At 42.3% G+C, this 26,634-nt stretch overlaps 1 protein-coding gene across 1 annotated transcript in view; it reads right to left on the minus strand.

Annotated features, from left to right (window-relative positions):
• The window catches only part of reep3b (receptor accessory protein 3b), a 91,229-nt gene that overhangs the window by 41,965 nt on the left and 22,630 nt on the right, over window positions 1-26,634 (minus strand). The window contains exon 2 of the mRNA XM_083932684.1: window positions 4,738-4,810. Coding sequence (XP_083788810.1) covers window positions 4,738-4,810 — 73 coding nt within the window. The remainder of the gene's footprint in view (window positions 1-4,737; window positions 4,811-26,634) is intronic.

Here is a 26,634-nt window from a genome sequence, read left to right on the forward strand (position 1 = left end):
GCAATAGCAGACATTTACTAGCCCAGTCTGTGAATAACTGCCTTCCATTAAAAGAGAAAGAAAAAAAAACACCCGACATCAGCTCTTAACAGCCACTGGGCCCACTGGTAATGCTAGGCTTGGTAGACAGAGCATGAAGACCGTGCTGGGCAGCAGTGAATGCTATGCAACAGGGGGTGTACATGCTACACCAGCCCACCCCTTTTTCTTCAGCAAAATAGCTTTGAAATATTTCCAATGAGTAAATATTGTTAATATTGTTTTTTTTAATTATTATTTTGATGTGAAACAGTGTCAATTTAAATGCAAAAAGGGCTGCAATTATTTTCATAACCGATCAATAAGCAGAATATTTTCTTGTTTAATCAATGAAAAGTTTGGTCTTCAGCACATCACAAAATACTGAAAAATACTCATCATAATTTCCCAAAGTTTCTGCACCCTAAGAGCATTAAAACAAAGCAGCCAATTAAGATATACAGTATAATAACCCATGTGGGTCATAGACTCTTAAGTATTAGCACGTCTTTATTTCAGACATTATTTAACTAAGGTATTTGGGAAGAAATGCAATTGTTGCCCTCACGGTCTACCTTGGTCTAATTGAAAACTGAGGAATACTGTTCTGTTAAGCTAAACACTTCCTCCATGATTACCTGATATATTTAGCTTTTCCCCAGCATTACTCCATCAGTAGTGAGAGAGTCAACAGGAGAGTTGTGTCATACCCACCACTGTGCAGGTTTGAATAAAAAGCCTCCCAATGGCTCAAAGGGCAGAATCCCTCCCTTTCCTGGTAGTTTTAATTTGAAACATATGTAGGTAGTTTTGAGCCTAACAGAGAGTAGCTTTATAAGGAAAAACAATGAATACAGGCTTAGAAATAATTTGTTTGAAGAGAAAGTGTTCTATTTTTTAATCTGTAGGTTATCTTCTAGATATATCACTTAATCATTTGGTCTATAAAATGTCAGAAGATAGAAAAAAATGTCTCTCCTGGTTTATCAAAGTCCAAGATATAGATTTAGATTTTTTTGGGTGTCTACTCCCGTCAACAGCACTATATTATGTGCTTTCCATGCCTGTATTCCTGACTGCTTCTCCAAAATGGCGACATGCTAACAGTCGATCTTCTGTAGGTGACACACGGACTATGGATAAGTATCTCATACTATAACACTTAAAAAAAATCTGTACTATCCCTGTAACATTTTATATGAAAAATACTGTGGTAACAGCAAGTCTGAATAATCCTAATTTTTGTGTCCATAATGTCACCACAAAATGAAAACACAGTCCGGAGGCAGAATCTATCCATCCATCCATCCATCTTCAACCGCTTGTCCTTACACCCTGGACAGGACGCCAGTCTATCACAGGGCACATAGAGACAGACAACCATTCACACCTACAGGCAATTTAGAGAAATAAATTAACCTTAATTAATTAACCTCAATTAACACCTGCATATCTTTGGACTGTGGGACTGAGCCGGAGGACTTGAGAACATGCAACCTCCAGTGGATAGGTAGTAGAGATGGAGTGAGGGATAGTGGGGAGCAATGTTATGTCTAACAGAATGGTGTCCAATGTTTATTAATGTGGAGTGAAGGAAGAAGGAGGGATGAGACATTGTTTCAATCACTGGTTCTACTTTTACTAGAGATGAAGGTGTTCAACAAGACACTGGTTTAGAGATATGTCGCTCAACATGCACCAATGGGTACTCTATGTAAACATGCACACAAATAAAAACATGAAAAAGAGGGCTGGCCCTCAGGAATGGATGTAAATAGTCAATTTTGTCATGAACTGGAATAACCTCTGGCAGGGCGTGCTGTCGCTCAGGTCACATAATAACAGCCACAGGCCTAATTCAGCTGTACAAAAGCTGCTGTATTCACGTAATGAAGTCGCATTAGTGGACGTTTACATAAAATCATTCATATATGTGCTCGAGGGTATGTTTCATGAAAAAGTAAATTCAATCTCATGAATTTGTTTGGGTTAGATGATCATGGCAAGTTGAAGGCTTATGCTGCTCCTAGCTCATCCTCTGTCAGATCCAGTCTTCATTCACTGATTCAGCACTCTTGACATTGGCTGAATGGGCAGAAAATTGTACATCTCTCCTTGGCATCTTTAAAGTGTGTTCCTAATATGGTCAAACCCACAATACCTTTTTAATACCACGTGTTTAAGACAATATCCACATTTCATAGTAGTGAAAGTACCAAAGCAACAAGGCTCATTGCATTGAACATTACTAGGGCTCTCGTGGACCAAATGAAAATCTTGGTCCACTGAAATTCTACCTACTCTTCAACCAATCCATGATAGATGGGGAAAAAAATTATCTGAAGGTTATCTCTAGATAACCAACATTGTCCACAGTGCACTTGTTGCTAACCTGACTCGGGCCAGATGAATTCCGTTCCTCCTTGCTTCACTCATCCATCTGGGATTGCACCATAGGAAAGTGGTTTCAGGAGGGTGGGCCAAAAATCCTTGCATATGATTGGATTAAGCTCTTGTCCGTCATCTTTACTGACATGCTACTTCAACCACTCACATCAAAACCAACCCGTGTTGCTGATAAGAGCAACGTAGGGAAAACCAACAGAACCAACAGAACAGCCGACATCTTGGATAAAGCAGCAATTCCAGCAATGTCGGTAGATGATGAATGTCGTCTGTGCAAGGAAAATTTGCGGATAAAAGGTAATCAGCGGAGCCTTTTCGTAGATCAAGCTTTTGCCAAACCCGGTCGGGAGAAGGGCGAAAACATGGTTTCCACCAAAAAAAAGCCTTCAGAGCCGTTCTCTGGTGTTCTTTTAAAGCAGAAAGATTCTCTAGATTGGACAACATGGCTGAAACAGCAGCATCCATGTTGACGTCTGCTTCCTCGATGTAAGCCACCATTGTTGTCTGATTCACAACAGTCGGCGATCCTGATTGGCTCTACCACCTGAAATCACTTTACTATGGAGCGATATGTGCCGACATGTTTACTTCTGTAGGTATTCCAATTCTTTGGGATATTCTGTATCAAAGATCACAGCACTCCAATTACCATGCACAGCAACGGCAATCGCTGAATCAAGGCATCTCAGCTGAAAAAACCCCAATGTGCCTCCAAAGCACTCTGGCACTCCCTGCTGAGTGTTTTTAGAAGAATGCCTGCCATTTTCAGCTGGAATATATCTTATATATCTGCAAATATCGACCAACTGACCAGAAGACGTCAGCCCTAAACATTACTTTGAATATTGTATGTGTAATTTTGCAAACATTTGCCATATTGTGACATTCACTCGGTAGCCACTCCATCCCATTTATATCAGTGAGGATGGGCTGAAAAAAGAAGTAATCTCAATATAACGCAATACAGTCCATTGGCACAAAACTACAGCCTCTAAAATGATCATGAAGCAAGACTTCTCTAAGACACTTTGAACAAAAACTTGATATTATAGCCTTCATCAAAGGAGGAGTTATTGCAGGGCAGGTGGATAAGATGGCATTAGTAAAGAAAGAACATTTATATTAATATTGTGATAGTGATTTCATCCACATCTCCCTTTTCCATTTGCAAGAGCACATATGTGTCCCTTAATGCAATTAAGAATTGGACCTGAGAATCCTTATCAGCCAACTCCACCGAGAAAACACCTCCAAGCCCTTACATTTATATGCACATATACGCTGCCATCAAACCCTGGGTTCAAATGTAAACAAGAGTGCCAGGACACAATTCCCATTCTGTTTTTCCAGTGATTTTGGAAAGTACACTCACGGTCTACAACCACAGAAAGCTATTTCCCTAAATGCTGTCATCAGGTGACAGAGTAGAATCACGGATATAATGACTGTCATGCAAACGGATTTGGTATTCATTTCAGCTGGGAACTCAAAACATTGCAGTACAATATTTCCATTAAATGTGGAGATGATACAGGGATTAAGTCTGTCCCTCTGCTGCTCATTCTGAGAGACATTGGTTCAGATACACTGTGTGTGTGTGTGTGTGTGTGTGTGTGTGTGTGTGTGTGTGTGTGTGTGTGTGTGTGTGTGTGTGTGTGTGTGTGTGTGTGTGTCAGATTTAGGCAGATGACGGCCTCTGTGCAGTCATGGCGCTCGCTCCTTGTTAAACACATTAGGAGTCAGTGGTTGCACAGGACATTTAACAGTGCTTTCATGACTGAAAGTAACATATAGGGGAGAGACCGAAAGTAGAGAGGTGAATGTGTTTAAATAAAGTTTACAAAAGAGCAAAAAAAAAAAAAAAAAAAAAGAGTCCATCACCCGTGAACATGACAAGATGACGCCTCTGAAAGAACAGCCTCACCTGCAGTTACATCCTACTGCCAAAGAGGCTGCTAGAAACAAGGGATCTCAATTCTTATATAGTACAACTTTAAGACAAATCATTACAGAATGTATAGGTTTATTGAAAGCATACATTTACAATATTATGTATTTTACAAATGAATATAGTCAATGCAACACATGGTGTTACATGGTGAAATAGTGCTAGATACCCAAAAACCTTCAACATAAATTAAAATGTAGGTTGGTGTGTGTGTGTGTGTGTGAGTGAGTGAGTGAGTGAGTGAGTGAGTGAGTGAGTGAGTGAGTGAGTGAGTGAGTGAGTGAGTGAGTGAGTGAGTGAGTGAGTGAGTGAGTGAGTGAGTGAGTGAGAGTTCCATACATGCTTTGTGAGGCTCATATACTTACATATTCCTTGACATTTTTTGTCTTGACTGCTTTGTAAGAGTAGTATGCAGGATACAGAGTCCCAAAGAACAGCCTGCGGACAAAGAGGACACACAAGATGAAGCTTATCATTTCTATTACACTCACATATTAAATAACCAGATTCCCTATTTACTACGGTTTCTTTCAAAGACTACTGAAACATTCTTAACATTGTGAAAACCTTGACATCCCTGTCTGAATACAGTGTGTTGTCACTTTGATGTCTCATTGTTCCCCACATAAGATTATTTAAATATATATATATGAATGCAAACAGCCATACATACAGTGGGTATGGAAATTATTCAACCGCTTTTTTCACTCTTTGTTAATTTGCAGCCATTTGCTAAAATCATTTAAGTATATTTGGTTCCTCATTAATGTTTGCACTGCACCCCATTTTGACAGAAATACACAGAATTGTAGATTTTTTTGCAAATGTTTAAGAACAAAAAGTGAAATATCACGTCCATAATTATTCAAGTCTTTGCTGTGATACTCTGATATTTAACTCTTCTTCTGATCATCCTTGAGATGGTTCTACACCTTTATTGGAGTCCAATTGTGCTTAATTAAATTGATTGGACTTAATTAGGAAAGGCACACACCTGTCTAAATAAGACATTACAGCTCACAGTGCATGTCAGGGAAAATGAGAATCATGAGGTCGAAGAAACTGCCCGAAGAGCTGAGACAGCATTGTGGCCAAGCACAGATCCGGCCAAGGTTATAAAAGAATTTCTGCTACACTTCAGGTTCCTTAGGGGGCAGTCAGGGCACACTCAAACTGTCCATCCGTACCGTGCCCCACGTTTCACGGCTAAAGTCTAGTTCGTTTGACCAGTGTGAGTGCAACCGTACCGCGTTTAGGTGCGGTACGCTTGCCGGCCACGGCCCGTTTGGGAGAGGTGGGCTTTTGTAAAGCACATTTACACATGAGGTGGAGTGTTTACTGCAGATTTGGTCAGATGAAAATATTCAAAAACAGTTGGACAAGACGCACAAAAACTCTGAGGTCTATGGAAAGAATTGTGACCATCTCCAAAACAATGAAAAAAAAAAAAACACAAAGCCAAAAACGTTACCATGTTTTCTGCACTGCTTTCCATAATGTTCAATTCAATTCAATTCAAAAAACTTTATTTGTCCCCGGGGGGCAATTCAGGGCACACAGAGCAAATAACGACAGTGCAACTATACAAAAACATTTTATCCCAACAACAAGAATAAAGTGTAAAAGAAGAATAAGTGTCAGGATGTTAGTGTGTTAGTACAGGTAGAATAAGTGTCAGGATGTTAGTGTCTTAGTACAGGTTAGATACGGAGAACATCGTCGGCGTGAGATGTAGAAAGACATGCGTGTATCAGATGTAAGCAGACATGTGAATGGGTGTATATGATGTAAACAATGTAAACATGCAGTAGACTGTTAAAACAGGTATGAACAGAACTGTAGTGCAGAAAAGATATAAGTGGACAGTGATCGGATTCAGATGAGGTCAGACATGATACCTGTGTGTAATGAGCAGACGTAAACAGAACTATAGTGCAGTAATAGAGTATAAATATAATATATAACTATAAGCTATGTGCAGATACTAAATAATAAAGTGATAGTGGTGCATGGCAGGAAAACAACAGTCTAAGTATATGCTAGCTCTGTGTAACAGATGAATACTGAAAAATAAAGTGACCATAGTGCTATGATGGATACAATATAAGACCTGATAGACAGAATAAAGTGGAGCAGTGCATAAATACCATAAATTAACATAACTAACAGAATCAAGTGGACCAGTAAGAACATAGTAACAGAATAAGTCCGGTGTGAACATAATAACAGAATAAATAAGTGGAGTGGTGCAACAGACCGGAGTAACATGGTAAACAGAATAAATAAGTGGAGTGGTGCAACAGACCGGAGTAACATAGTAAACAGAATAAATAAGTGGAGTAGTGCAACAGCCGGAGTAACATAGTAACCAGAATAAATAAGTGCCGTAGTGCAACAGACCAGTAACATTATAAACAGAATCAAAGTCCAGGGAGGGTGTCTGGAGAGGGGAGGAGGAGGGGTGATGGGAGAGGTGTCCAGGGTGGAGAGGGGGGTGAGGTGTCCAGGGAGGGTGTCTGGAGTGGGGGGGGGGGGGGGGGGGTGGGGGTTGATGGTGTCCAGGGAGGGGCGGGGGTGAAGTGTCCAGGGGAGGGTGTCAAGAGTGGGGAGGGGGATGGTCAGAGGGGTCAGGAGTTGAGAAGCTGGACAGCCCTGGGGATGAAGGTTGCTCTTCTCCTCTGTGTCCTGCAGCAGGGACAGCGAAGACGGCGTCCTGAGGGGAACCACTCAAACGCTGAGAAGAGAGCATGAGAGGGGTCCTGCATGATCCGACCAGCTAACCTGAGTGTCTGCTGCTCATGGATGGTCAACAGAGTTCTAACAGGAAGTCCAATGATCTTAGAGCAGACCGTGGCTATGCTCTGCAGGCGGTTTCTGTTCTGGAGGCTGGTGGAGAAGAACCAGCATGTGATGGAGAACGTGATGATGCTCTCGATGAAGGAGTAGTAAAAGGTCAGGAGGATGTTCTTGCTGACTCCAAAGGAATTGAGCTTCCTAAGGAGGTATTTCCGCTGCTGACATTTCCTGAGAATCTCCTCTGTGTTGGAGGAGAATTTCAGCAGGTTGTCGAGGATGGTGCCCAGGTACCTGTACTCCTCAACAGATTCAACAGGCTTCCCGTGGATCACGGTGTTTGCTGATGCAGCCAGTTCCCTCTGCTTGTTGGAGAAGGTCACCACCATGTCTTTGGTTTTTTTGACATTCAGCTCCAGGCAGGAGCTGTAACACTACTCCACAAACTCCTGAAGAGCTGGTCCGTGGGGCAGAGATGGGCCTGACAGCAGAGACAGGAGGACGGTGTCGTCAGCGTACTTCACCAGATGACAGTTAGGCTGTGAGGTTCTGCAGTCATCTGTGTAGAGGATGAAGAGCAGAGGTGAGAGCACACAGCCCTGAGGGGAGCCGGTTGAGGTGTGTTGGAGGTCGGAGAAGGTGCTGTTGACCAGGACTCTCTGTGAACGGTTGGTCAGGAAGTCCAGTATCCACAGGATTAGCTGTTGGACCAGATGAAAGAGGGCTGAGAGTTTGTCAGCCAGGATGTGGGGCTGCATGGTGTTAAATGCAGAAGAGAAGTCTGCAAACAGGAGTCTGGCTGAGGTGTTGGGGCCTCCAGGTGTTTGTGAACAGTGTCTATTATGAATGTTTTTGCATCATCGACGCCCCTGCCAGCTCGATAAGCGAATTGGAGCGGGTCCATCTGGGAGTGGGTTTCCCTGATGATGTGTTGTTTTATGATCCTCTCCATGGCCTTCATCACAAGAGAGGTGAGGGCCACCGGCTGGAGGTCATTCAGACATTTGACGGCGCTCTTCTTGGGGATGGGGATAACTGTTGAGTGTTTCCATTGCTGGGGGACTATGCTGCTGTCCATGGATCTTTGGAACAGGGTCTGAAACACGCCCCCTAGCTGCTCAGCACAGTGCTTCAGGACACGGCCGCTGATGTTGTCTGGGCCAGGTGAGCTGTTCTCCCTTGTCTTCCTGAGGGCTTTCACCACGTCCTCTGCGCTGAAGGTGAAGGCTGCTGAGTCACTGGGCTTGAGTTTGGACATCGCTTCTTCCAGCTGGGTGGTGTTGTCCTGCTCGAACCTTGTGTAGAAAGAGTTAAGGTCAAAAAGACCGCACGCTTTTGTAAACAAAGCGACGCATCGCGATGACGTCAATCAATGCGTGTCACGTGTTACGGCGTGATGACGTATAGGCAGGCAAGAAGCATTTACTGCGAGGCCCAGGTAGTGAGAGTACAAACGGGCCTGGGCCGCGGGGGAAGAGGGAGATGGGGACAAGTACCCTGAAGCAACGGCACGGTACGGATGGAGTGCGCCCTTAGAGCCCAGTGGCCTCAATAATCCTTGGAATCCAGTGGCCTTAATAATCCTTGGAAGAAGTTTGGGACGACCAGAACATTTCTGGCCGTCCAAACTGAGCAATCGGGGAGAAGAGCCTTGGACGGTTCTTAATAAACATCAACAGGGTCTCTTGCTTATCCTTGATTCCAATTTCAGTGTTGGTCATTATGGACAGGAGTTCCTGAACCTTGTCCTCCCCACCCTTCTGTTGCCATATTTGTGCATTTAAACCTTTTGGTCATCCTCTGATGAAGACTGTCACTCTAACGACGGTCGTTAAGACCCAATAGAGCACTAACGAAGTCCAAACCTACTTCCCACCAACAACGGTCGTTGGCACTTGGAGCACAAAGGGTTCCAGTGACATCATCGGCCTTGTGAAAGGTTAAATACCTGGATCTCCACACCAGATAGTTGGACCAGTCCCAGCCTGGTCAGATGCGTACATGAACTGATGAAGCCTCTTGGATGAGAGGTGAAAAGTCTTCCTAGACAAATAACCAAGTCTAGTTGCTTTTGATTGAAATTGCTTTGGGTAGAATATCCCGATACATTTTCCCCTTTTCATGATATACATTATATCTCAATATATTTAAATCTCCTTTAAAAGCGCCCCATAACATGGCACTTTTACCCTTTACTGTTTAACTGTTTTCACTCCAGTCCCTGCAGATTATATACCATTCTTGGTTAACTTCACAGGTGATTCAAACAAAACATATATATATATAATATATAATATAATATATATATATGTATATAATATAATATATATATATATATATATATGTATATAATATTATATATATATATAATATTATATATATATAATATTATATAATATTATATATATATAATATTATATATATATATATGTATATAATATTATATATATATATATTATATATATATATATATAATATTATATATATATATATAATATTATATTTATATATATAAACAGCTGCTACAGCTGCTAAAGCTGCTACGTTGCAAGTACATTGTTGAGTTGACGGCCACTGTTTCCGAGTTTGCAGATTGGCTATTAAATCTCACAACGTCAATTTTGAGGCTGGTGTTTGGAGTTTGTGTTTTGTCTCCTGGCGCTGTTCACTCATTTTAAACTTCAGCCATACACGCAGCTACATTAGCTTGGTTTGTTGTTGTTGTGAAGCATGTGAACACGGCATGTGTTCTCAATGCGAACAAGCCGCACCCTTGCTCACAGACGCACACAAGAGAACGTCTCTCTATTCTAAGATGCACACCATATATTTCCCTGAATATAGGCCTGTGTGTGTGCGTGCATGCGTGCCATGTCTGCAAAACAGTATTTTCATCGTAGATCTACCTGGGATGCATACCAGTGGTGTAGTCTGCGTGATGCAAGTATGCCCTATACTCGCTAGATTTTTTTTCCCCCATATTTCCACTTAATGCGCGAGCATACGGAACCACATTATTCTGACAGCCTTCACACATTGATTTACTCATTAAATTAACCCAGTCTGTGTTCACATCATTTTTGGACCTCTGTGGCGTCCGTTGCCTTTGATGACAACAGCAACAAATTTATTTTGCAGGCATTCGGTGAGAGAAATAAAAAGACAAAACTATGAGACAACACTTTTTCAGTGCTTCAGTGACACATAGCTTCAGCAGAGGATGTTTCTAACCCGTAGGAGTTAGCGCTACCATAACCTCAAAGGAGGAGCCCGACGCTACCATAATGCTGGAGGAGTAGACCGACACTACCATAATCCAAACCAGCAAGTGAAATTAGCATTACAGGGGATCGTTGGTATATTTATTGTAGCGATCCCTCAGTACATTCACTACCATCAGATGGTTTCTCCGTGCTTTATTTGTGAACAGCCAGGCTACTGTGAGCCGTGGCCGACACCAAGACAAGCAAACGAACTTCTGTCATAGTCATGAGCTGACCAACTTTTAGCTCAGCTCTCTACCTTGCCCGCCGGCTTACACACAGTTCTAGCCCACTTCAGAACAACCCATTGTCATGGAAATGACAATGATTGACAGGCTTCTCAGCCCCTTAGTGTATGTTACGTTCATGAACATCAGGGAAATCACAGAACTATGAACATTTAACATATACAATATCTATATGTAAAAGAGAGAGAGAGAGAGAGAGAGAGATAGAGAGAATGGTCATCTACCATTTGCAGAAGAATTAGAAAACCTGATGGCTATAGGTATGAAGAATTTTTTTTATCTCTCTGTCCTGCAGTGAGGAGAGGCGCGGCTGTTTCTATGGTCCATCATGGTGTCTAACATCTAACACCTTTAATGTGCATCTCTCCACCACCTCCCAGTGTGTCCAACCAATCACAAGAGCCAGCTTTCCTAATTGATTTATCCAGTCTCATTGCATCCTTGCGGCTGGATGCTGCCTCCCAAACTGTTGATAACATACCCAGTCTTACAGAATGCTCTTAAGATGTTTACTTTAGGTTATGCATTACTGAATGTGATTCAGATTCCAGTGTTTTTATGCATATGAATCTGAATCTCATTCAATAATGCATAGCCTACAGTATAATTCTGGTTGAGAGTCTTCTGAATGACTGGGTATGTTATCAACATGTTAGGAGGCAGCATCAGCCACAAGGTAGGGATGGTGCTTATGAGGTGTTGCTCCAAGATGGTTGTTGTAAAATGCTTTGTTCTGGGACGAGTGAGTCAGAGTATAGACATTATATCCACTGCAAAAAAATAGACTACACCACAAATGCATATAGAATCCGTTCAGCTGGAATACACGCTGCATACTGAACCATCACTGCTGGTAATAATAGGTGTATTATAAGTATTCAGAGATTAATCAGGTATAAAGGTTTACATGACCATAGGTGAGGGTAGGAACAAGATTGAACGGTAGATCCAGAGCTTTGCCTTTTGGCTCAGCTCTCTTTTCATCACAACGGTGCTTTAAAGTGACTGCAATACCGCCCCCGCAGCTCTGTTTCTCCGGCCAAACTCATTCTCCATCATCCCCTCACTCGTGAACAAGACCCTGAAGTACTTGAATTCCTTCACTTGGGGTAAGGACTCATTCCCTACACAGAGTAAGCAATCCACGGTTTACTGCTTAGAGCCATGGCCTCAGATTTAGAGGTGCTGATCCCCATCCCAGCCGTTTCACTCGGCTGCGAACCGATTCAGTAAATACTCCACCACGTGAACCGCTCAGTGTCATCTGTTTAAATGTCCGTCGCGGGGAACAGTCGTATATAAATAGACATCAGGACCGCAGTTGGTGCTAATGCTCTTGCGCATGCTCATGCCCATACATGTGCATCCATGCTTTACAAAAGCCCACCTCCCTCAAGCATGACATGCCTTGTTGAGAAACAGTTGGTCAAACGAACCAAGAAATAACAGACGCCATCATGTTTCACCTGGCTAAAGATATGGTACCCATTTATACTGTTTCAAAAGACCGTTTTAAAAAAATTATCAGCTTGCTTGACAAACAGTATGTAAGCCGTCACCCTTTTTTTTTCTTTCAATCTGCCATCCCGGTGCTGTACGACAAATGAAAGGCAGAAGTTTAAACAGAGCTGTCAGACACTGCGTATTATGCAGCGACAACAGCAACATTATGAAGCTGGAATGTTCCATTTTAATATAATATAATATAATAATACGTGATGGAAAAAAACATGCACTCAAGTCCCAGCACAATAAAAGCAAGCAAAACATATCTCTAAAACAGACAGAAGCCATTCTACTAACATTCACAAAAAGAGGTAAGATCAGTGCATGTTAGATTTCAGCAGTGCAGCATGGTATAGAGTGCTATTCAGGTCATCTGGTGAAAATTCCTGTATTTTTTAATATCGCAATATGCATATTGCAGGGTTAAAGAAAAATTGCAAGGTTAGTTTTTTTCCAATATTGTGCATTGTCCTCTAAGCAGGAATGTCAGACAGACCCAGCTCTATTGAAGATGGACATCTATCTTGACCGGTTGGAGAGAAAGAAAAGGAGAGAGAAAGAGAGAAAAGACGGACACAAAAGACCGACAGAGAGACAGTCCAAGAGATGCAAGCAACCACAAAAGTAACAGTAACTATAATAATAGCTATAGTCATGTGAACATGACTTACATGTTATAGAAGCCAATATAGCAGAATAGTAAGAAACAAGCACAGCTATGGTGATAAAATATGACAATGATAATAATTGTGGTGGTAAATATGATCAAAGATGAGTATTGGTAATAACAGCTGTGATACAATGAGATATATTACTGATGATGTTTTCATGGCTACAATTTTTAAAATTTATAAAACTAATGATAGTATATAGCAGCGGTCCTCAATAGGCGGCCCCCGGGCCGCATCCGGCCCGCCTGCCGCCTATTTCTGGCCCCCGAACAAATGTTCCTTCACCATGTGTTTTGGTTTGGGTCAGCACGTGTGCACCGGGACTTGTCTTCATGCCAACGATACACAGACAGCTGGGTCAATTACTGCTGCGAGCGCAATTTTTAAGTTTCACTTTCGCTTTTGGAGAAGCTCGCATGATGATGTTTTGCCGGCTGCAGGAGACTCGATTGGACGAAAATGGCGTGTTCCAAGTTCAGTGGTAAAAGGAAAGTTGACAGTGAAAATCGACAGTTCAAAGAAGAATGTACTGAAAAAATTTCATTCATTCTACCTTCAAACAGCACAAGACCGATGTGCTTAATATGCCAGGAGACGATAGCTGTGACGAAGATTTCCAATTTAAAACGTCAGTATGAGACGAAACATAGGCATTTTGAGGAGACATTTCCTCAAAATTCTGAGGTTAGAACAACGAAAATAAATGCACTTATATCATCATATCAAGCTGCAAGCAGGATCCTTGCCACTTCTACGACCCAGCAACAGAGGGCAACAGAGTGCTCCCTCAGAGTGGCGTGGATTTTGGGTAAGCACAAGAAGCCATTTTCAGATGCAGAAATAATAAAAGAATGCATGACTGAAGTGATGGAAACAATGTTTGAAGGCAAACAAAATGACGAAATGGCAGCTAAAATTAAACAAATCCCCCTCTCAGATTCCACAGCAACCAGACGCACTGAAGTACTGGCTGGTGATCTAGTTAAGCAAGCAACTATTTATTTTAATTTATGTCAAAATGGAAATTACATTTTATTATTATTTTCGTATTTTTGTTGTTTTGAATGAAAATAACTTTTTTTTTTTTTTTTATATTACAGTATTATTGCATGTGGCCTGACCGACCTCAATAAATGGACCTTTGAGTCATTAAAAAAATTCTTTGTGGCCCTTTAAGATTTGTATTTGAGTACCCCTGGTATATAGTATATAGAAAGCGTCATGCAGGACCACGGCAGCAGGCACCACCATGGTCAGCAGAGACCTGCGAGACAACAAAGCACAAACAACTTCGGGGAAGAAGTTGAATTAGTAACATGCATTGATGAGACATGAATGATACAGACAGAGAGGAGAGAAGCTCAGAGTATCAGGACAAGTATTATCCCCCGGCAGACTAGGCCTATAACAGCAGAATTAAGCAGAACAAAATGCAGGCTCTAAGAGAAATTGAATGCCAATAACAAAATTGCTAAGGGCTTGTAAGCCCTACCTATAAGCTTGGTTATCCTATACTGCATTTTTTTATTCCTCCCTTGTATTTTTGTAAGCTGCTGGAAATTCAATTTCCTTGCGGGAGTCATCTCAAGGGATCATTAAAGAGAAGTCCAAGTTATTAAAGAGGAAAGTTTACTTAAGTTAACTTTTAAATATGGGGACAGTGTCTGCCTCCCAAACAACACTTGGGAGTTGGTTCCACAGGAGAGGAGCTTGGTAGCTGAAGGCTCTGCCTCTCATTCTACTTTTGGAGACTCTATGAACGACAAGTAGCCCTGCATTCTCAGAGCGCAGCGATCTAGTCGGTAATACGATACTATGAGCTTTTTAAGATACGACAGAGCCTGACCAATAAGAGCTTTGTAGGTAAGAAGAAGAATTTTAAATTCTATTCTAGATTTTACAGGTAGCCAGTGCAAAGAAGCTAATACAGGAAAAATATGTTCTCTTTGATTTGTTTGTCAGTACACGAGCTGCAGCATTTTGGACAAACTGGAGACTCTTAACAGACTTATTGGAGCAGCCTGATAATAAGGAGTTGCAGTAGTCCAGCCTAGAAGTAACAAATGCATGGACTAGTTTTTTATCTTTCTGAGACACAATGTTCCTAATTTTCGCATAAATCAATAACTTACAAGGGTATTTCTATTGTCCTACAACCTCAATGCCACTTCCTTTGGTGAAGTTCTGAGATGATGAGGGATGATTTCTTAAAATCAATGAACATGCCCTTGGTCTTCGTGGTGTGGGTACTCTAGGTTAATTGGATCAAAAGTGTGACTATCAAATTAAATATTTGACAAAAAAAAATTAATAAAGAAAAATTACTAAAAATGAATAATTTATTAAAAACTTCACACAGAGAACCAATTAAATGTAGGGCCTTGACTCATGTCAAGTAAATATTAGCTATCACCAATAATTATCAAAGATAATAATAAAAATTACTCTAGTTAAACCAGAGATCCCGCAGAAGAGAGTCGAAGAGAGTCCAAGAAAGAGAGTGAGCAGGAAGTGTCCTAAAGTTTTATAGACTCGATGGTGAAGTCATCACAAGAGGTCAGGTCAGCCAATGAACTGACAGTTTGGGGTTCCTGGGAGAGTTCACACCTGGGTGTGACCTGTTGGGGGAGATTTGCATGGCCTCAAACTGAAAGTTCACATTAATAAATGAACAATCATCTTTGGGATACCGGTTGCACCTACAGTGGTATTTAACCTTAGGAAGGGTTCATCACACCAGTTGACAAACTCATCTCAATGCATCCTGAGAGTGTTTTCACCTGTTTTCAGAGCTGTCCACTTGTGATCAGATCCCTCAGACCACATGTTTATACCAAATGGAAACACAGTCAGAGAGAGAGAAAGAGAACACAGAATGCACACAGAAGATGCACATGTAACACCATGATAGAAGATTTTTTTCATAGTGCCCATCCCCATCAGAGGCAAAAACATCCTGATTTTCCATGGGTCAAGCCCCCAAAACACTGGATCCTATACATCCTGTAATGCAACTCGATAGTGACTGCTCATGTCTTTCAAACTCCAAACCACTGAGTTCTCTCTGTTATAAATGTGTAGTCTCCTCACCCAAACGGAGCAAATCCTGCAGTGTTTTTTCTCTCGGACTTGACAAAGCTCCCCTAGAACAACAAAATACATTATACAACTGTTCTCACAGGACGATTAGTAAGCTACTGGCCATGACTAAGGTGAACTTGATGTGAACAACATCAGCATGTTGAATTACACCGAAATTCCCCTCTAAGTGTCCCTGGATTACCTGGATCTCCCTGTAAATTACTTCATTATTATCAAGACAGACTGAAAAACTGATGTACGTGTAAAGTAAGTGTAAAATCTTCCCCCTCTCAACTGGTCATACCAATTTCACGGTTTCTTCTTTCCCTCTTGATCCCATTCAGAGGGAAAGAAAAAGGGAAATTAAAGAAGGCAACCTGGCCTGGCAGACTTGAGCGGCTGAATCTAACCTGACTCATCATTTAAACTGGCATCCGGAGGATAGTTGGGAGGGGAGGAGAGAGAAACTCTGGTTGCTAGGGCCCAAACACACAAAGTGAACCTCTGTGCACGCAAAAAGTAGCTGGCAATTTTTTGTGACTTTGCACTGCCTCTGTCAGCACATGGTCTTTTGCTTGTGGAAAAAAGAAAACACAAACACGACAATTTGGGGAAACTACAGTACACCAGTAAAATTACTAACTTGGCTGAACAGTACTGAATATTCAACATAATCAAATGATCGGCAGCTAATGCCAACAATAATGGATACTGTTAAAACTAAAATGGAATCGTGATAAACCATAGACTGTATACAACAGATGGACGTAGCTACTTTCCTGTGTGTGTGGTTTCTGCTGACTCCAGCCAGGAACAGCAACAGTTAGAAATTTTTTTGCGTTTCCTTTTTTATAAAATTTTAGGAATTAATTTGAGCTCCCTCCCTGGTAACTATGTAGTGTGTGAGTTTTTATTGTGAAAGGTAAGAAGGAAGAAGTTTTCCTTTCTGCACCATAGACTCTAGCCTCTGGATCTGTGCGTTGCAGAAAGACTTCCGGTTGTATGCAAGTCAACGAAAAAATGACCTATTTCTAACTTGATCCATCGCTACAATAAGCTGGTTGCAAAAGTTTGTGATTGACAGGATTCAAAGACGGAGAGCTGTCAATCAAACCCAAAGCAGCCGTGAAAAATGACAGCCGTGATGTTCTTCTGTGTTCGCAGTGTGCTTTCAGTTTCTTAAGTTTGACCGATTGTACTAAAAGACACACAGTCTGTTGTTCAGTATATCCGGTAAGTAAGCTGCTCATGTTTGTCAGAAACATCAGTCGTGCTGCTGTCTGTCTCAAGGCACACTGAAAAAAGAGATTTTTAATGTTAGCGAGCTCTTCCTGTAACTGCAGCAGCAGACCAGGGTGATGTTAGTTTGAGGTTAGAATTAACTTTACCCCGGTCATCAGCAGGTGGCGTGCTCTCCATGTCATCTGTGGAGTGTAGCCGCTCACACATCTCTGTGGGAGAGAATGACTTTCTGCTCATGATGTTAATCCTCTAAAAAGTACATAAATAAAAAGATTGTGCAAGTGTCTCAAATCTCAAATCCAAGTCCAGTCTCATGTCTTCGGGGAGTCAAATTTCAAGCCACATTTGTGTGCGACTTAAGTGTGACTCAATTATCATCACACATTATCTTAGTTTAAATCATACAATTCACATGTCCGAAAGGGAAAGCGATGGAAGCAAGCAAAAGCTTATCTAGTCCCGCCCCTGTTACCACAGAATACATTATCTTCATCATACTATTTTTCTTATGCGATTGACATAACATGTTTCAACAGCAGGTTGTAGTAAGAGCTGCAGTGTAGCTCTAGACAGTCAAACAGACTACAAATCCAAAAAACTATTGTTTTGGTACAAGTGTTTTTTTGTTTTTTCTCCCATACCGTCTCAACAGTGTCTGCTGACTCCTGCCTTTGACCATTATCAACCCTCATCCTGGGTCATTCTGTAATGATTAATAGTCATATTTACATAATTTTTTTGAAGACTTTTTTGACTTCCTCATCTAGATCATTCCACTGTCTGACACCCTGACATGTCATGGTAAAGAATTTGAATGTAGTTCGTACCTTTCTCTACCTGAAAATCATGTTCCCTCTCAGATTGTGTCCCTCCTCTCTGTCTAGGAAGAGTATTTGCAGGTTGTGAGAGGCTTTTGTTGGCTGCCTTGTACATTATCTGTACCGTGTGATAGTTTATTAAATCATATAATTTGAGTATTTTTGATTTGATAAATACTTGATTTGTATTTGTACGTTACACGCTGTTAGCTACATTAGCTTAGCAGTTAGCTTCACGGCTGGTGATGGCTTCCCCCGCTCTCTCTCCTGCTCTCTCTTGCTTGGAGTGTCTTATGTTTAGCTACTACTCTGCCTCCTTTAGTGATAATGGTAAATGTAATAAGTGTAGTGTATTTGTAGCGTTGGAGGCGAGGCTCAGTGAGTTAGAGGCACGGCTCCGCACCATGGAAGCTCAGTCTTGTGCTACGGTAGCTAGCTGGCCACCTATAACTTTAGCCGGTGGGAAGCCACATAGTGTAGCGTTAGCTTCTGCCAGCCCTCCCCCGGAAATCCCTGAGCAGCCAGGGTGCTCCTGGGTGACTGTGAGAGGAAAGCATAGTGCCAATGTTTAACCATCCGCCCGTTCACGTTTCAAACAAGTTTTCTCCACTCAGTGACACACATGCTGAGGAAACAACACTGGTTATTGGCAGCTCCATTCTGAGAAACGTGAACTTAGGGACACCAAGGACCATAGTTAAATGCGTCCCAGGGGCCAAAGCGGGCGACATTGAGTCCTATTTGAAACTGCTGGCTAAGGATAAACGTAAATATGGTAAGATTGTTATTCACATTGGCGGTAATGACACCCGATTACGTCAATCGGAGGTCACTAAAATTAATGTGGAGTCGGACTTCATAATTTTGTAATTTTCTCTGTCCCGATGCAGGCTGTCTGGATGGTGCCCAGTAAATAATCTGGGCTTCGTAGATAATTAGCAGTCTTTCTGGGGAAAACCTGGTCTTATTAGGAGAGATGGTATTCATCCTACTTTGGAGGGTGTCGCTCTCATATCGAAGAACCATGCCAACCCAGTGTTGGGATCAGGAAGCAGAGTCGCAGTTTAATACACCTCTTTGCGCTGCCCTTATCATAGATGCCCAGCAAGCAGAGTTGCAGTCTTCCACACCTCTCTGCGCTTCCCGTGGAGCATTTTCCTGCTCAGTATAGTATACAAGCGCTGTCTGCCCCACGATCATCTAAATTAACCAGATCAATAATGAACAGAAGCTATACAGAAAAACTTGAAAATCTGCGATAATGCAACAAAATCAGAAAATAAAACGTGGACTTTTAAACAACAGATCCCTGTCATCTAAATCTGTATTAGTAAATGATCTGATATCAGATAACCTTATTGATTTACTCTGACTGAAACCGGGCTGTGTCATGAAGAATATGTTAGCCTAATTGAATCCACTCCTCCCAGTCATAATAATGCTCATATTCCTCGAGACAGTGGCAGAGGAGGAGGCGTTGCAGCTATTTATGACCTATTAATCTGGGCGACTGTGGCTCAGTGACAGAGATCTCCATTCGAGAGATTGGTGGTTCGATCCCCACCTCCCTCAGTCCACATGTCGAAGTGTCCTTGGGCAAGACACTGAACCCCGAATTGCTCCCTGTGCTGCGCATGGGTGTATGTAAATGTGGTTTGAATGGTTACATTAGATTGGATGGTATGTAGATGTCCACTGCCATCAGTGTGAATGGGTGAATGTGACAAACACTGTGAAAGCGCCTTGAGTAGTCAGAAGACTGGAAAGGTGCTATATAAGTATATATATAAGTCCATTTACCATTTAATCAACCCTAAAACTAAACTAAATTATAATTCATTTGAGTCTTGTTCTTTGTCTTTCACATTCAACCTGGAAAACTGTGCAGCCAATTATACTTGTTATAGTGTACAGAGCTCCTGTACTAGTTTCTTTTAAATTTAGTCCTTAAATCTGATAAAGTAATCATTGTAGGAGAATTTAATATTCACATGGACGTTTATATTTAATAGCCTTAGTATTGCTCTTATTATCTTAGTATTATCTCTGTATTAGATTCGATTGGTGTACATACAAACCTACTCACTGTTTTAATCACACCTTCGACGGCACAACCCACTTCAGAGAACCAGTTAAAAGGGGAGGTGTTGCTGAGTCCCACAAAAGGGTTTGTAGAGAAACACAGAGTGCTGGTGGCCCGTGTCCTAGTAGAAACTCCACATCATAATACTGTGCCTCTCCGCCCTTCAACCCTGGCCATTGCAGGGTTCCTCCAGCCTGCCAAATATTGTCAGCAGCTCCGCCGCTGTCCCCAAGCACCTGCAGGAAATCTACACTCAGAGTTCCGTAGAGCTCAACACAGAGGAGCAGCTGCAGCTAGCCCAGCTGCAGTGCACTTATGACTGTGTGTTCTCTACTGGCCCCGACAACCTTGGCCGCACCAACCTGGTGCAGCAGGACATCATCACCCGACCAGGTGCTCCAGTCAAGCAGCCACCACACCGGATGGCGAAAAACAACAGAGCGCTGATCAACAGAGTCAACAGAGCCTGGAAACGGGGATGGCTTGCTGCAACCACAGTAGCTGGGCTTCACATATAGTAATGGTACGTAAAAAGGACGGGACTTACTGCCTCTGCATAGACTATAAGGCCCTAAATGACTGCACTATTAAAACGCATACCCACTGACCCACATCCAAGACACCCTGGACACCCTTTCCACCGCAAAATAGTTCAGCACGCTGGACCTCACCGCTGGATACTGTCAGGTGGAACTGACGACCAGAGCATGCAAAGCAGCTGCATTCTGCAAAAGTTATGGACTGTTTGAGTGGAATGTCATGCCGTTTGGACTGTGTAATGCTCCTGCAACCTTCCAGCGGCTAATGGACCGGGTCTTGGCCGGCATGCAGTGGGAGACCTCACTGGTCTACCTAGAAGACATCATCATTCTTGAAGAGGTGTGTCAGAGATGCTGGGGAGGATGGTTCAGGTCTTTAAACAGACTTCGCCAGGCCAACCTGAAACTGAAACCCGCTAAGTGCTGCCTCTGTCAGCACCAGGTAGCCTACCTGGGCCACAATGTTTCAGAGGACGGTGTGGCTACTGACCCCGGTAAAGTGCAGAAGGTGCAGGAGTGGCAGATGCCAACATCTCTCCAGGTTCATCTGCCTTACATCATATTATCGGCGTTTCCTAAAAGACTTCGCTTCCATAGCAGAGCCCCTCCATGCCCTGACCAAGAAAGACGCCCATTTTCAGTGGACAGAAATATGTTAGCCTGCATTTGACGAATTAAAACGCCTACTAACCACTGCACCAATTCTGGGTTGTCCAGTTGATGTAATATGGTGTTGGACTCTGATGCCAGCGATGTTTGCATTGGAGCTGTCCTCTCTCAGATCCAGCAAGGCTGGGAGCGTGTGCTTGCCTATGGGAGCCGCAAGCTATCGAAAGCTGAACACAACTACTGCACCACACGGCGGGAGCTGCTAGCATTTCCGGCAGTGTCATCTGGGGTGGCCCTTCATGGTTCGCATCGACCAAAGCAGCCTTTGGTGGATAACAAAGATGAAGGAGCCTAAGGGACAGCTCGCTAGGTGGCTTGAGAGACTCGGCGTGTACAACTTTGAGATCATCCGACGCCCGGGCCGGCTACACAGCAATGCAGACAGCCTCTCCAAGACAGTCTGCCGCCACTCCTAGAGATGACTGGGAGACTGACCAGACTGTTCAATGTGAGTTGGACTCTGAAATCAACCAGATGATTCAAAGTCCAGTGGAGGTAGGGGGACAGTCAGTTTCTGCGGCAGTGAATCTAGGGGAGGTAGATAAAGCTTGACCTGCAGACACAGACAAATTTAAGGCTCCCTGACAGAATTTACTTGACCAAGACAAACGACTGGCCTGTTTTCCGGCTGGACATCAGAGGACCTGCAACAAGCCCAGGAAGCTGATCCAAATATTTCAATTTCAATTTTATTGTTGTTATGTCGAACCATAACAAAAGTTATCTCAGGACACTTTACAGAGTAATTTACATAGACCCAACAATTCCTCTGTAGAGTACGTAGGCAACGAAAACCTTCCCTTTAACAGGCAGGAACGTCGGACAGACCCAGCTCTGTGGAGGACGGCCATCTGTCTTGACCGGTTGGGGAGGAAGAAAAGGAGAATATATTCTGCATATCCATGTGTGGATGGAGAGCAGCAGTGAGCGTCCTCCATGGGTAGCAGTTGCAACGTTCAGTCTAGCCACAAAGACCTATTGGAGCCAGTGGAAGTGGGATACTGGTTAGGAGGTTCTACCGCCTGGATGACACCCAGTTCTACCCACAAATCATACTGCCTCGTGTTTTCCGCCATGATGTAATGAGACAGCTGCATGTGGGGCAGGTTGGTGGACACTTTGGCTTAGAGCGCACAGTAGTCCGGCTGCAGACCCGATATTTCTGGTACTGGATGAGGGAGGATGTTGCCCTGGTGCGGCACCTGTACCAGCTGTGCATCCTAAACCAGGCCGCACAAGACACCACAAGCCCCCCTGGGTAAGTTTAAAGTGCCCTGATGGAGCGTGTCGCCTTGGACATTATGGGGCCACTAAATGAGACAGAGTGCCACAACTGATATGTGCTCATGATACAGGACTTTTTTAACAAGTGGGTAGAAAGTTTCCCGCTACCCAATGACCAAGCTGTAACTTTGGCTGAAGTGCTCACCCCAGAGTGGGTGTGTCATTATGGAGCACCACGCATGTTGCACAGCCACCAAGGTCTTAATTTTGAGTCTGAAGTGTTACAGAATATGTGCACACCGTTTGGTATCGACAAGACGTACACCACACCCTTCCGACCTCAATCTGATGGCCAGGTTGAGAGGTTCAATGCCACACTGCAAAAGATCCCGGCCACCACGGCTGAGCGCAACTGGGACCTCATGATCCCCTATGCTGTCATGGCATACAGAGCAACAAGACACAGTGCAACTGGTTTCACTCCCAACTTCATGATATTGGGTCAGGAAGGGAGTGAGCCAGTGGACCTGGTAGCTGGCTTGCCTCCAGACTCTGAGGTTCTGTACATAGTCAGGGGTTTGTGCCAGAGAGCGCCTGCCAGGGATGCTCTTGGTGAGTCTGTGAAACGTGCAAAGAGACAATATGACAAGTACTGCTGCCGCACACGGTATCAGCTTGGTGATGCTGTGTGATACCTCATCAAAGGCACAAAGAACTTCAAGAAAAGCTTTAAATCGATACAGACCAAGGGAGCCAACATGACGAACTTGGAGAAACATCGAGCTGAAAGAGATGTGGACTTATTTAAAGAGTTCAAAGAGCTGCAGGTTAGAGATAGATAACATAAATATCCCCTGGATGTAACATTAAGTCTAGTGAGTGTTTATTTTGTGAAAAGTGAACTTTTTTCACCATCAGTGTTTCACAAGGCAGTCGGATAAAGTTAACTGTCTGATGTGGTTCACACTGGAGACATTAACTTTACCAGAACATGAGCTGGTGTTCACAAGTATGTTCAACAACAAAATGCCAATAACCTTAGGTTGGTCAAAGAATAGTCCAGATAATAACGAACATGTTCTTAGTATAGTATAAATTATCCATTTTAAATCAATCAATTCTGGTAATATAATCAAAGCATGTCAATGTTTGTCAATAATTTATAATATATATTGTAATTTATATTATTAGAGAATGGTCTGAATAGAGCACAGACCTCCACCAGGTCTGGGTAATTTGTGTTGTACCTTATAACATGTTAAGTAGCTATAAAGCTATGCTTTTTTTTTTTACAAAAAATACATTTTTATTTTGACTTTTAAAGTTTGTGTTAATAAAAATAAATACATTATTTTAATTTCCACATGCTGTCACCTAATATTTTATTCCATTACTTTTGATGATGTTTTAGTTTTCCACGCGGTATCGTTTCAGTATCGGTATCAAGATATTACAGGCAGTTATCTTACCAAACTCATAATTTTGGTATTGTGACAACACTAAACTGACACGCAAATTCCCTTATCAGGATAAATAAAGTGTTTGTTTTTGCTCCATTAACCAGCTATAACTAAACCGAGTCAAGTAAGTAATAGTCAGGGAACCATGCATTAAGATCATTTTAGGTTTAAAGATAGACAGGTATATTTGGAACTATATGTGTTTCAATGAGTGAGTGAAGGGTAGAAGTGTCTAAAGTAGGGATGTCCGATAATATCGGCCCACCGATATTATCGGCCGATATTGAGTTAAAAATGTAATATCGGGAATTATCGTATCGGGTTTTTACAACCGATGTTAGTTCTGTAGGCTTCAGCATTTCCGAGTGTACCTGAATGCAACACGGGCCGTTTACAGGCGCGTGCTTGATGACGTATAACAACAACAACAACACGCTAGACTCGTAGGTTGCTAACCGTGGCTAACAAGCTTCAGCTCTCCCGGTGCATGAGATGTCCGTGGTTTGGAAGTATTTCCAAGTGTCACCTCCTAACAGTGAATGTGCGCTTTGCAATGACTGCAAGGCGTTAGTTATGAGAGGAGGAAACAAGGCGTCTTCCTTTAATACATCACATTTGATCACCCACCTCAAGAAGAATCATGCGGAGTTATACGCTACATCTGTGCAGCAAAGTGATGGAAAGAAGCAACAGCCGACACCGAGAAACAAACTTTTTCTATCGTTCAGGATGCCGGATTCACCAAACGTGTGGAGTTCCTCGAGCCCCGTTATGTCTGTATAACGCCCAGTCGCGAGTATTTCTCAGACCAGTGCTTACCCGAACTGTACAGCGTTGTTTACAGTCACGTCGAGAAGGTAATTTCTGGTGCTGTATCCGTTAGATCCAATACAGGTTAGCATGTTGAGCTTGACTGCTAATTTATTGATTGTATTATTTGCCAAGTTACGGCTCTGTCGTTACTCAGTCTGGAAAAAGAGGACTATGTTTGTTTACTACTCTGGACTGAAGCTATGCATCTTCCTTGTTGTGATGTTGTCTGTAGTGTTGTTTGAGGCAAAATATTCTCTCTAAAAACACAAACAAATAAATGAATGGCACTTTTTTCAATAACTTATTTTGTACAGACTGTGTTTACATTTGAAAAGCCGTGTTGCATTTATGTATGCATCCAGTGGGGCATCACATAAAATTAGGCATAATGTGTTAATTCCATAATAGGTGATATGTGATGAATTTTGGTGTAAAAAGGCTGCATATATCGGTATCGAGTGATATCGGTATCGGAAATTAAGGGTTGGACAATATCGGAATATCGGATATCGGCATAAAAGCCAATATCGAGCATCCCTAGTCTAAAGCAATGAGTCACTGTGGTGGTCCTGTTGTCCCATACAGTTTCCATACTGTTGCCTTAATCCACACCCCCAAATGTTTTAATATTTTCAGACTTGTAGTCTGCAGCCCCAACCAACACTGACTCAAGGGACATCACATCAGGCTTCACCCTTTTATAATAAATCATCAAACAAATTACACCATAGCTGCCGTGGCAACAGCTGCCAAATGAGATATACCTATTGAGGGTTGAATGAATTAACTATTTTAGGAGCATGGATTAACTAAAGTGAAGTGAACAGTAACTTACAAACATACACAGGCACAGTGTATATAGTCTTTTATACAGATAAAACTGACCAGAGTCTCTTCAGCAGCAGGCAAGCCACCAACAACCAGAGCAGTTTATTTTCCTGCTGTTGCTATAGAAACAGCAAGGCTGCCAAAGCTTGCATGCTCCCTCTTTATGTCTACAGCTCACTGTTAACTTGCTCAGCTTATTTGCATAAATGTAGAGAACAATAGCGCTGACCCATCCGCCAAAATAAATCAAAGTTTAATGTATCCCTCCTCTGTCTTCAATGGTATGTCGGTGTGTTTGTATGTGTGTTCGTCGTAGAGAAACCAGAACAGCTGGAGGGAGGGGTATCTCTAAATGTCTAAATTCTGTCGTAGTTGTGCAACCACATGAAGGCTTTCCTCACAAACACTGTAATTTAAAGCCATCTGTTTGTCTAGTATATAGTGATTCCAAATGAAAGGTTATTGCTGATGCTGTGCTAATAGCAGGAATCTTATGGCGTTATATTTGTGCCATATTAGTGAAGGAGCAAAGTGAGATTTAGGTTGCAGAAAAATCAATTTTTAAAAAATATAAAGAAATATTCTGTGCTCAATAAATGTATGAGCATGTTTGCTCTTATTCATTCTAATGTGCAATAATAAGCCCTCTCACTCAGTTTCTCATATGCTGTCTCAAAACTCTTGCTCACTGCGCTGCAGACCACTGCATGCACGCTCTCAATCTCTCCCTTCTGTGCGCACTCAACTTTACCTTTACGCTCGCTCAACTTAGCACAGCGTTAAAAATGTGCCACAATTCCAACCAATCAGAGACCTAGAAAAGCTCAATTCAGATTGGTTGTTTCGTCTCCAATCAGCTCGCTAGAAGAAGTATTACAGCTACATCCCGGAAGCATTCAGAAACATCAACAGACCACAGTGGAGCAGTGGAGTTGTTCGACTAAAGCTGGATTATTATTTTTTATTATTTACTATTGTGAGTCAAATAGTATCGTGGGTTATAGTCGCCTATACTTGGGGAAGA

Source organism: Echiichthys vipera (assembly GCF_963691815.1).
Source record: "Echiichthys vipera genome assembly, chromosome: 18".
Taxonomy (NCBI): domain Eukaryota; kingdom Metazoa; phylum Chordata; class Actinopteri; order Perciformes; family Trachinidae; genus Echiichthys; species Echiichthys vipera.